General features: G+C 37.5%; 1 protein-coding gene across 6 annotated transcripts in view; it reads right to left on the bottom strand.

The window, feature by feature from the left end:
• XPO1 (exportin 1) overlaps positions 1-12,976 on the bottom strand; it is a 40,171-nt gene that overhangs the window by 10,283 nt on the left and 16,912 nt on the right. For all 6 annotated transcript variants that reach the window (XM_072857488.1, XM_072857486.1, XM_072857487.1 and 3 more), the window contains 9 exons: positions 8,662-8,723; positions 8,540-8,584; positions 8,270-8,451; positions 7,789-7,837; positions 7,585-7,704; positions 7,347-7,475; positions 5,630-5,788; positions 2,656-2,853; positions 1,822-1,960 (listed from right to left, as the gene is read on the bottom strand). In XM_072857488.1, coding sequence (XP_072713589.1) covers positions 1,822-1,960; positions 2,656-2,853; positions 5,630-5,788; positions 7,347-7,475; positions 7,585-7,704; positions 7,789-7,837; positions 8,270-8,451; positions 8,540-8,584; positions 8,662-8,723 — 1,083 coding nt within the window. The remainder of the gene's footprint in view (positions 1-1,821; positions 1,961-2,655; positions 2,854-5,629; positions 5,789-7,346; positions 7,476-7,584; positions 7,705-7,788; positions 7,838-8,269; positions 8,452-8,539; positions 8,585-8,661; positions 8,724-12,976) is intronic.

Below are 12,976 nucleotides of genomic sequence, written 5' to 3'. Positions count from 1 at the left end.
CACGATGGAATGAGCTAAAAGTTCGAACACAACTTTGTTAAAACTGTACTTTAAAGATGGACAATTTATTGAGAATCTATGTTTGTTCTGAGGGATCTCCGCAAAACACCACATGCAAGCGATGTGAAAAGTCTAAATCAATGAATGTCTCACATACCAGTCAAATCAGTAAAGTTGCTAAGTTAAATTATTAACAAAAGGCACACATACTGATGTCTATAGGGAATATGGGATTGGCTGCCTATGGGGGACATTATACAGTGTGTGAGAAGTCAATCAATTTTCTTCTGCTCTTTATTTCAGTGTCATTAAGTCTGCTGGTTGCAATAACCCACCATTAAAGCGGAGATGGTACTCCTAACCAAGTCTAGATGGGAAGATTCAAGTATCACAATTCAGACACTTGCATCAGCCCCTAATAGGATTAGTGTCTCTAATATGAAATTCTAAATCCCAGTAAGTCAAAAGCAATTTAAGGCCAGATTGAGAAATCGATTTTTACTCTGCCACAGAATACAGCTTCCGTCACATTATCGCCTTTTTTTTTTTTAAGTGAATCTTAAAGATAATACACTATAAGCAACAGTTAACACCAGAAATCAAACACTAGCTAAACCTGCATTTCCATATAAATAATCCTGTATCTGGAAATATGACTAAGGCTCAGGACATACGGTAATAATTTTAATACAATAAATCAAACATTTAATACAATAAATCAAACAAAAAAATTTTCATGTTCCATATGAAAAGATATTAGAACAATTAATCTAATTCTGGCTGGATCTACCTCACGAACGCAAAGGTGAGAAGAAAAAAAAATCCACAAACACTTTGCGTCATGCAGCTCCCCCCCCCCCCCCCGCCCCAGTTCATAAACCTGTTACTAAACAGTCAGTGTTCCCTTAAAGCATTTGATAGAAAAATATTTAGTAGTAAAGGTTGGATGTGCTAAATGTGAGAATTCTAATCCCCCCTGCTCCCTCAAGTTGCAGTTAGGACTGAAATCTTTTTCTTGCCTCAAAAACCCTAAGTTATCACTTCAATACATAAGGACTATCAATTCACTGACAAAACAGTCACAGCTGAACATGAGACTTCTAAAGGTAACAGTATACTAGTATACACACACGCTAAAAATAATACGCTTGCTACATTAAATGCTATAGAAATACTGATTCTGGTGTTCTTCAGTGCGCTCACAGCTGTCAAATTTTTTTTCCTACATGGTGTGTGATTAATTGCAGCTTTTGTACTTTCAAGCAAGGTCATTATAAGACCTCAGCACTAACTTTGGAAAAGATGTTTGAAACTTGAGTTCAGGCTGGAATTTTGTGTTTTGTTTAAGAATACTATAAAAAATATTTAAAGTATTCAGAAGACCTATTGAAGGAAGAAATCTTTTTTGCTGAGGAGTGCTTGGTCTACACAAGACTACAACTACAAGTGAAGTAATAACCGGCAAGTCCACTTCAGAAAAATCCTTCCAATTTAACAGCTTTCTGACAAAACTAAGGTTTCACTGGATCTGAAACATTTTGGTAAAGGAATATCAGAAGGTGGTGTTCAATGGGAAAAGGCAAGAGACAAAAATTAAGTAGTGTCTTACTACTTAACCAAGTTACACAACACAACATGCTTAAAACAGAAAACTTCAGACCAACACTGCCTCCTCCCTTTCAAGTACGTGTACTGCTCCTCACTGATAATCATTTTACCCACACATTCTAATTCAGATCATAAGCTAACATTCTGTAACATACATGCTGCTGATGCAGCTGCACAGACCTACAGCACAAAAATACCAGCTAGTACACTTACCTAACGTTTCTCTCATATTTTTATACAAGTTTATGGAATCTGTATCCTTCATGAATTCTCGTACTACTTCCCCTTGATCGTTTTCCACAACTAGGACTTCTTCAGGTTTAGCCATACGGCTAACCATTAGCAATCGAACCTGTATGTTGCAAAGTAAAGTTAAAATTGAATCAAACTGTAATGTGAAAATACACACATAGCTCCACAGCTGTTTCCAGAGCACTCTGGTCATGCAGTCTGACCCATATAAAGGGTGTATCTAGCACTTCATGAGATTAGCTCACATTAAGATTCTACAGAGACATGTTAACTCAAAAGCCATTAAGAATAGAGCCTGCTGATTTCTCTCTCTCCAGGAACAAGCTAAATAGTTTAAAAAAAAAAAAAACACAACACACCACACACCAAAAAACAAACACCAACCTATGAAGCATACTTTCTAGAGCTTCAAAACGCGTATGCAATATTAGGGGTCTTTTAAAGACCACTTTTTCCATACACACACTTTTTTTTTCCTCCAACTGTAACATGCCAGCCTTTATCTGTTTAAAGAAACAGTTTAATACAGATTTATTTTTTAAAAAAAATCAGTCTTCCCTTTGTAATAAGTATCTTAAAAAATTTGAAACACCGTACTAATACTCTTGTCATCTACTGGTGTCATCCTGAAGTCTTTTCGCAATTGCGGCACATTAAACAACTAGAGTTGAATCAATTACCAACTGCTCAAAGCAAGTAAAGTTTTCTTATCTCACCCTTTACATGAAGCAAAAATCTCTAAATCCAGGAACAGTATCTAAATCTTTACAGTACCTTTACTTAAGCATGGATTACCTTGGACAATACAGGCAAATAAAGCTGTCTCCTTGGAGGAACATCGAAGTGTTGACTTCCCGAAAGCAATGGAGAAGCAGATGTTGAAAACGGACTTTCCCTGTAGAGCTCAGCAGCTAAATGATTCCAATATTCAAGACAAATCTTGAAAATTTCAGTTTCTTCAACTTCTGATACCAATAACATATAATGAAGAGCCTGGAAAAGTGTGGTTTAAACATCAGATTACTAATTATTTCTGCAGATAAAATGACATTGCTTCAAGTTTGGTTATTCAAATACTGATAAAATGCCAAATTAACATAAAAGTTAGGAACAAGAGGCATTAACATTGCAATGACATTACAAGTCAGGCTTCTGATGAGCCAAGCAACTCAAAAACAAAGCGCCCTGTCAATTACTGTTATTTTCAAAGTGTGTATCAATTCTTAAATCTAAAGTAGCCTAAAGACATCTTAAAAAATGCCATAGCCAAATAAGCCTGTTTGTAAATTATCAAACTCACAGCCTCTGGAGCTTCTGCAAGGCATTTTGGTTTAGAGCCTCAAAAAACCCTCAACAGCTAGTTCCAATGACTGCTATTCTCAAGGCTATTACTGCTGCTTTGTTCGGAATCCTTATACCCTGAAGGACTGAAGGCAACCATCAAAGCCATACTGCTCACTTGCTTTCCACAGAAGCCATCTACCAAAACATTTTCCATTTCTTTACTGACAGAACAGCCACAGCAGATTGAGAAGGGAAGGCCACTAATGCAATTCTGACAGACTGAGATCCCAACAATAGAAATTAGAATCACGTAGCCAAACATTTTTTTGCCTCGCTTATTTTTCAGTCCTCTGGTGAAAGATATCAAAGCAATAGCCCACCAGTGAACAAACAGAATGGAACAATGAAATCTGAAGACATTTTCAGAGCTTAAGTAATACAGCAACTCAGAGCATTTTAGATGGTAAAGACCTGATTCAGCATCTGTATCTACAGTGTCAAAAGAGGGATTCAAAACAACCATGCATTAGTCTTATACACATCCATTTTTCTTGGTAATTTCACTAGCAATAACTTCTGAAGCTTCCTTCGCTAGTCTACACAGCTCCAATGAATCCATGGAACCACATCAGAAGATCTGCTACATCCAAAGTGCAGGAATAAACACGTTAGAATGACATAGAGTTTTTAAAATTAGCTGTGTAACTAGGTTCTATTACACTGGAACTTACAGAAGTGAAATTTGCGATCATTGTAGGCCAGCCTAAAAACTTTGTTAAACATTTCATCATCCCATAAAAGACTAAGTGATTCAGAATTGACTTTTGTAAATGTCTGTTTTAAAGAATTTAACAGAGTTATGCTGGACAAGAGAGGAGGCCAATACCTAGAAACTGCCCTCCAACCTACACACAATTGCACAGGACGTGCAACAGCTTCAGCCGTTTACACAGGTCTTCCTAATAAAGCCTCAAAATAAGCACTTGAGCTGTGCTCCCCTGATTCACAATTATTTTGAAAGCTTACTACTTGCAAGTTCAGGAATTATTTGGGAACTGTTGATAGTTGTTCTTTTTAAAATAAAAAAAGTGATACTCCTCAGTCCATCTTCTAAATGAGCTACAATTTGATATTCGCAACCAACTTAATTAACATTTTTTGTACAGGGCTACCCCCAGAAGAAACGTACTGAGAATACTAGCTGGAAGACAGACTAGAATTCAGATGGACATGTTAGATTACAGCTAATCCACCTGCAAGATGTACTTCCCCCTCCCAATGGAACCTGATCTCCGGGTTTAAACTGCGGTATTGTTTTTCTACCTCTGTCTCAGGGCAGTTCCTCACCCTATTGCCTCCATACCTGCACAGGGCTTGATTCTGGGCACAGGAAGTGGTGCTTCAAGGGGCTATGGAGCCAGTTTCATCCCCTTGGAGCTCAGCAGTGGGAGGGAGCTAGCAAAAAAGTCACCACAGAACAGCTCACCCTCAGCAAAATTTTTATTCACCATTAAAAAAACACAACTGAAAACCCCTAATTTTGTGATCTAGCCCCGCTACGGTATGAGGTAGTACCCTGAGTGTTCAGTAGGTCCCTAGAATTTAAGCCTTTCCAACCCTTCATTCTTAGCTGAATTTCCAATAATTTCCAGAGATCCCAGTGGTTTTAACAGTGAAGTTGCACTTCACTGTCAAAATTGAAAAGAATGCAGCAGTCTCCAAGAAAAGAAGGGAACAGAGAGGAAGGACAACTGTAAACCTTATTCTCAGCAACTGCTGTAAGACAGCTGATAACTGAGGCCCATAGGTCCTCCTCCAAGATCAATAATACTACGATAAAGCATGCACAGTCATTTGGTAGAGCTCTGCCATTAAGAGTTACTGGCATACATAGTCTTTATTACATAGAAACAGAGTATAATCCTTGAGAATTCTATTTAAAGCCTTTCAGTTGAACTTTGGGAAATGGCAAATTAGGCAAGAAGCTACACCAGGATGGAAGAACTGAACTACAGCATGTGCTGTACTCTAGAAACCAGCTTCGGATGCGGAATAAAAACATAACTGAGCTGCTTCACACAGACTGATGAAAGTCATAGCAACCCCTTCTCTATACGAGAGTTAACCACAAAACACGGTATGTAAAGACCCGTGGAAAAATAATATATTATTTTAAAGCAGTATTTAACACTTTCAAGGAGGAACAAGTAAGAAGAGGGAGAGACAGCGACCTATGATCTTCAGACATTGTATTAATATAGGACCACTGAAAACAGAGCGCCATCGAGACATACTAGGAAACAAAAATTTTCAAAGGTTTTTCATATTATTCATGCGATTTACTAATCATGTGAAGGAAATAAGATTTTTCTTTTCCTCTTACCCACTCTAAGTACAATGATCTAGAAATTGTATTACTATCACATCCTTTGACTGTGAGAACACGCTTGCTATATTTTGAAGCTGAATAAGCTGAGCAACTTACCTCCATTAATGTTTCCCTCAGATTTAATCTTTTTTCTATAAGCTGACCATGTTCCTTGAGGAACGTGCAGAGAAACAAACTGAGATTCTGAATGAAGTTCTGTTCATCATCTTTTCCATTCGAGTATGCAAGTCGGATATTGGTATTTAAAGGAAGCATCTAATAAAAAGAATACAGACATAATCAAGAATTTCCCATTTTATACAGAATTAGAACTACTGTATATTAACAGGTATTTTGCTCTTTTGGCAAAAAAGCCCTCTGCTCTTCATGGCATCCCCTCTTTGCAGAGCTTTCTTACAGAAAAGTCTCACAGCTCCTTCATTTCATACTTGATCCCAAGATGGACAGTAAGGCAGAAAATGCAACCAGATACAAAAGTTATCATAAACTAAGCTTCTTCCATCCTTTGTAACAGCAGCTGTGAACAAGGCAAGTATCTACTCTATCACAGACATTTCCAATTGGCATCAAAGATGTTCCAAAAAATGTGTTTGTTACCTGTCCCTAGTAATGTTAAAAGTTTCAAAACATTATATCACCATAATGTTAAAACAACATGAAAGACCTCCTCCGCAATATTTAGAAATTAGCAAGGAAGACTCTGAAGGATACTGGAACATGTTTTTCAGTAATCTTGTAGAGATCTCTGGCACCTCTTAAGAGATTCATTGGCTTTTAAATTCTATCACTATACAAACAAAACATTTTCAACATTGTCATCAATTAGTGAACTACATTCTTTAAAGTCAACACTACTAAGCTACAGAACAGAGAGAACAAAGTTTAACACTTTTGCTGCTGCCACATTTTGTGTGGTTTTGATTGTTCTCCAACTTCATTTGACAAACTTAAGAAAGAGTCAAATATTTGCAATAAATGTAACAGTTTGCATCAAATTCATATGCAACAGTCAGGCTAAAAACCTGCAGGTTGCAAAAGATGCCAAATACCCAACTTGGCATTCAACTGATGTTTTGAGGAAAAACTTGGGCCAGATATATTGGCATTTAGGATCAAGAGCTTCATTTGTAAAACCTGAGGAAGTAATGTTCAGCTGCCTAACAAAGTAACTTTGGTGAGGACAAAAAATCTACCTTTAAATTTAACTAACTAAATAAAAATCCTATAGCTCCACTTGAAGCTGAGGGGAATGGGGATATTAAAAGAAGCGTGCCTGTACTAAAGAACCTAAAACATTGCAAACAGAGGAAAAAATTGTCCAAAAAAACCCTTGCAACTGCTCACTTAAGCTGCAAATACAATGAGGAAAGCTACAAACTCATGTACCTGAATCTGAACTGCTCAGAGGGGAATAATCAAATTATATAAATTTAAAGCATGGCTTTATATGACAAACATTTCTATCCGTTTCAAAAATTAAATAGCAACTTGCAGAAGTTAGGTCAGTTTAGGTCTTGTGAGTCACGCAGTACGCTTTTTTGCATCTCTCTCAACTTTCCCCATCAGACAGCCCGAATGCTCAAAAAGCCTCTTAAATTAATCAAAACAAATCAATGTAGCAGAAATACAGCTGTGATCTAGAGTCAGAAAAATATACTTAGCATCTTCTGATCAAGTCATAAATATCACTGAAGAATAATATTTGTCTTATCAAGAGCGCTATAATTAATATAAATTTGTAAACTGAAATAGGTTCTACAGAAGTAGATTCTGCAAAATGAAACAGTCGCAAGAGATTTCTTCAAAACTTTACCTGTTTTAACTGCATCATGGTCAGTGTAAAAAGTGTTACAAACTGTTCTTCATACTGGCTTACACTGACACCTGCAATCTCTGTGAGGCACTTCAAAGAGACATTTCGAAACATGGGAACATTTAAGAACTATTGAGAGAAGAAAAAAATAAATAAAGAGTATTACAAGAGTGCTGCACACTAAGCTTTTTTGCAACTTCTATTTAAATTTAAGAGCCATCAATTTTTGCATGAGTACCTTGTATATTAGTGTGCTGATTAACTTGGTCTCAAATATATATCCCAGAGGAATCCAGTTCAGAAATCGTAGCAAAGTTTCCAAAGTTGCATGAACTAAGGGAGCATTTTGGGAGTTTTCCTGTAAACGACCATTAGCATTTATGATATTGTTAGGCACGATGGGGGGAGTTTTTTAAAGTATCATTAAAGAAATAAGACTTACCATCACAAACTGACACAGTTGAAATATCTGGGAGAATTCATTGCACATGCTGTAAAAAAATAAATTAAAAATTAAGCATTTCCACATGCCATAAACAATCCTATCTACTTTAATCAAAACATCTACACTTCAGAACAGGTCCTGAAGACCTATGTCATGGAGGAATTCACAAGCCACCTGGCTTTCACCAATTTTCATGGTAATACTGCATATTCTGAAGTAGCTCAAAGTCTGTGGCTGCAAATTCTGGCTTAGAAATACAAGCAATGCTGAATGCTCTGTTAAAAGGGTAGGAACCATCAGCTGTTGTTTGGTATCACCTAGCAGTACTGCTTTAAAGAAAAATCAGTAACCCGCTCAGCCTCAGCAATCAAATTAGACAAGCTGTAGGTGTTCACGCAAAAGCTCAAAGTGAGAGGAACTATTTCGCAGCAAGCACAAAATCTACGCTATTTATTAAGATTTAAATATATATACTTGCCTGTCTTTCAAATGCTTAGCTTTTACTTGAGTGATCTGGCCACTGGAGAAATCAAACACTTCTTCACTCAATAGTTTAAGGATCACCATATTATTCTGACAAAGGCTTTCACTAGTCCTGCTTGCTCCCACAATATCGCTTATAAAAGTTGGCCAGTGCTTTGGCCATTCCTGTTTCAGTATCTGAAAAGCAAAGCATCCGTATGTTAGATACATATGCAAACCCAAAGACTTTATAACAAGATTTAAAACTTTATGAACTGTAGCTTACCTGAACAAGAATCATATTCAGTTTCCCAATATACACTTTCTCTTTCTGGAGAAGAGAAGAGAAGAGTCAGGTTACGCATAGTATTCCCCTCCCTCTTCCTCCCCTGTAAAGAATTCACTTACTTCTACACATGTTGGATCAGATGAGGTCTTGATAATTAGGCCGACAACATATTTTTTAATACCTGCAGAAGAGTTAGGAATTTATTTTCAACTATGCCAGATATCACAAATGGAGTAATAAATATTTAAATTCAGACTCTTCACATGTTTTTAAAAATAAACACCTCTACGGAACTTATATGCATGTGTCAGTGAGCATCCCTCAACTTGTGTGCTACATGGAAAAAATCCACCTTTGTATCAATTCTGCAAGAGGATAGTTCAGATGTATAAAATGGCTTTACGCTTAAGCTATTTCAATAAAACAAAAGGAAAACGGACTAAGGATTAGAGTGTACCTGTAGTAATTTGCACCAGATCAATCTATCAGCTTCCTAAAGGCTGTAAGAAATTGTGAGAAACCCTGCATTGGTAGCACTGCTGCACAACACTGTACTAGGCTGAAGATGGAAAGATGGCATCCAGAACTGTCCAGGCCCCGACATATATTGCAACAGGTACTTACAAATGCTGCTGTACGTAGAGCTCCTTCAGGGAAACGTATCTGTGCCCATTATGCTTTTTCAGATCATACCTAACAACTCCAAAGTTGGCAGATATATTCTCGCTGCCTCAGCCATGCGCTTACAATGGCAAAATAGGAACAAGAGTGCTCCATCTTCTTTGACTAATGCTTTAACAATAAAAAGTGAACTCCAAAAATAAATAGAGCTTTCTAAGCATGACTCCAGTTTTAATGCCAAGTTAGCTAGAATTGGATGGAAAGCTTTGATACGTCACCTTCACGGTACGTAAAAGTTCAGAGATGCTCCAGTTTACTTAGGTGATCCATTTTAAACACAGGAATTCCAATGCACAGGATTTAAAAGTGAAACACCGTGCCAGAGCTTAGCAAAGTTTTCCCTGAACAATCTTACAAGAATGAAACTTAAAACTTTATTCACCAGTATAGTACGATGCACTTGGATTTGGACTACTGTGCTTTTATGGCACACATGGATGCTACGGATTACAAAACTCTTAGTAAATTCTGATTTATTGCTTCCGCTTTTTTTTTGCTTAAATTAACCATTTGTCAACTGGGGGCACAGACTGTATTTAAATCACTCATTTGGTTGTGTTTCTTCTACAAATGTTTTAAAATTACTTTAGAGTTTTCAGCTCCACCACAAAAAAACCAAAAACCCAACAGAACACTGTAGCAAGCTATACTGCCTAAAGTTTCATTTTGCCACCTCATCCTCAGCTCCCTCCTCGCCATTAACCTATCAATTACTGAAGACATGGAAACAATGGCCTTCCAAGTGACTTTTCAGCACAATACGTGTATCTAAAACCATTCTGTACAAAAATGTTTGACTTCAAGGAAAGGCATGCACAGAGAATCTGGAGCCATGAACTAGGTGAACATTACTAATATTTCTACTTCAACATAGCTTTGACACAATGATCCACCTGAGCACATCAGGGATTAAACACTTTCAAAGTGGGCAAGCGTTTTCTTGTCATAGTGAAGTTTTAGAATAGGTGTATGTTTTGCTATTCAACTTCATGAACCCAAAATCTGGTTTCAATCATTTCCTCAACGAGACAATCAACTAACTCATGCAGACAACACGCATACGTTGATTTTAGAAAAAGTTGTCACTACTGAAAAGAATGCCTTATGTTGAAGACATTTTGTCTTCCCCTAGCCACTATTCTAAATTTTAAAACATTTCTAGGGCTTTACCCAGAATTAGTCTTTTTTTGCATTTCAGGTCTGAGCTACAGGATTAAAAGAAACAGTCGGGTAATTGCATTCTCATGAAATCTGGGAAAACTAGGTCTAGACTTTGAGCCATTAGATACATACTAAACAGGAGCTGTTCTACAGGGAGTTCCAATTACAAATGAAACTATTCATCATTATCAACTGGGATCAATCCACACTACTCCAGAAGAATGGTCATTAACAAAATAAATATCACTGTCAGTCACTGGGTAAGTTATTACCAAGCACTAGCGTTAGTCTCACATCGTAGGCATGTCCTAGTATTTTAAAGCTAAAACACACATACTTTGCTGAAGTGTTACAATAATTCACAAATGAGATATGAAAGCCCCCAAAATAGTATGGAAATAGGTCTGCAGTGCCAGAAACTAAACCACTGTAACCATCTGCCAAACCACTAAGGGAAGCCCTACTGTTGCAACTCTACGTATTTCAAAAAGGAATTAGAAAGCGAGTATTGTTCTTAGACTTCCAACTCCAAAGCTGCATATTTTCCATCTTGCTGCATCAATAGTATTATGCTGTTTAGTTACAACTTGAATGCTGTGCCACCATCGATCTGGCCTTGAGATCAGCAGGTGAAAACAGTTGCTCAGGTCCAAAGTTTCTCCATTCAAAAAAAAAAAAATGGTGACCACAGCTCAAAAGACAACCCAAAAAGTTTGCTCGTTTTTACTGGTCATGCTGCAGGCTCCTAAGGTCTTCCATCCAGTGAACAAAGTCATATTCTTAATCCCTTAAAAACAACAGCTATCCAATTCTCTAATGCCTTTTTTGGCTTAAACGGCTTTTTTTTTTTTTTTACACTGAAGTATTGTGGTTTGTACTCCATATTTAATAGCACATTTCTTTATCATTCTACAGCAAAGATAATTCTCAGTAGAGCAAACATATTTCAACTTTATACTCTGACAAAAACAAACACATAGGCTAGTTACCATTTTTCAGCAGAACATGTCCAAGAAACCGTTCAAGGGTAGCAGTCCACTGAATTTGCTAAAATCAGTGTGCTTTGAGACCTTAAAAGGAAGTGTTATTTTAAGGACCCAGCCACAGGACATGCACAAGCCACGCAACCACTGCCTAGAAGGTATCCTTCAATCACAGAAGCAGCTGAACAAGTCTCGAAGATGGCAACAACACAACTGCCAAGTTCAGACCCTTCACTGAGCCAAACAGGAAGAGACAGACATTCCTGGAAAACAGAAGAAAAAAAAAAATCCCGACCACAATACTCAGGACACACATAACATTCTTCAAGGACCATCTGACATTACAACTACACTGCTCTCATGACAACCTGAGACCAAAGGGAGCAGAGTCTGTTTTCCATTCCAAAACTTTTATTGACACAGCATTGGCAGTCCTAGCACCTGCTCAAGAACTTGTTCAGAGGCTGAACGAGTAGAAAAATAGAGTTACCAAAAAGGTTCAATAGTTTTAAAATAGTTTTGAAGCTACCTTTTGCCAGCTTAGCTCCCTGAACCAGTTCACTAAAGGGCCAGAGAAGCACCAGTACTGGCTCAAAGACATCAGAAAGTGCTCAGGTGAGGAACACCTTTATCCACAGCAGTTAAGTAATAGATCAGCCTAGCTCCAACCTCAACCTATGTTCTAATTATCAGAAAGGCATCATCACTGTCAGAAGGCCTGGACTAGCACCACCGTTAGCATTTTCTGGTAAGCAAAGTACAAAAAGTACTTTTGTACTAAGTACAAAAAAAGGAGGATAGAGCAAGGACATTGATTCAAGGCCTTTCAGAAAGTTTCTGGATGAACATTAGATATTGTAGTCCTTATGTGAAAGTTGCTCCTCTACAGAGAGGCAAACATCCTGTAAAATTGAAAGACTTTCTGGAAGGAAAGTATTTTCACAGGTGACCCAAGCTATGAAGTGGTTAGAGCTGGACTGGGACAGTGAGGAACATCACATTACCCAACATCAGTAAATTCTGCAGTCTGAACTTGAGCAATGTGAAATACCCTACAGTTTAATCTTTGGACATGCTTTTAGAAGCAATTACATCTCACCTAGGCTGTGTAAGCTGAGCTCTGAGGAGTTCCTATCGTGACTGAATACAGCATGTTACCGTGAATGCACACAGGCAGCGAGTACACACCTGTAGCCAAAACCACTTCTTGTACTTAAGACATACAAGCACATTCTTTTATGCAGTTACAGCGCACAAACATTTAACAAGCATTGAAAACTACTGCAACTGGTATTGCAGATGCGAGTTTGTACTAGTTTACTATAGTTAACAAATTCTCCGCTTATATTAAAGAATAAGAGGAGTAAGTGAAGCAGGTGGGCAATGTAACTCAGCAAATTAACATTATTTTGCAACCAAAATTAGAATTCCAAATCCTAAAGATGAGTTGTCCCCTCCAAGGATGTTTGTATGCATACACGCTTATAGTAAACTGTTTAAGTAGTCCCAAAATGTGGTCAAAATAACATCTTATTTTTAGTCTTAAGAAACAATGCTTTCCCCTATTGTCCCACAAATCATCTGTCCCTGTTAGTGGTGAAGCCGATCA

This window comes from Ciconia boyciana, chromosome 3, assembly GCF_034638445.1.
Source record: "Ciconia boyciana chromosome 3, ASM3463844v1, whole genome shotgun sequence".
Lineage (NCBI taxonomy): Eukaryota > Metazoa > Chordata > Aves > Ciconiiformes > Ciconiidae > Ciconia > Ciconia boyciana.
This window is presented reverse-complemented; position numbering and strand designations above follow the sequence as displayed.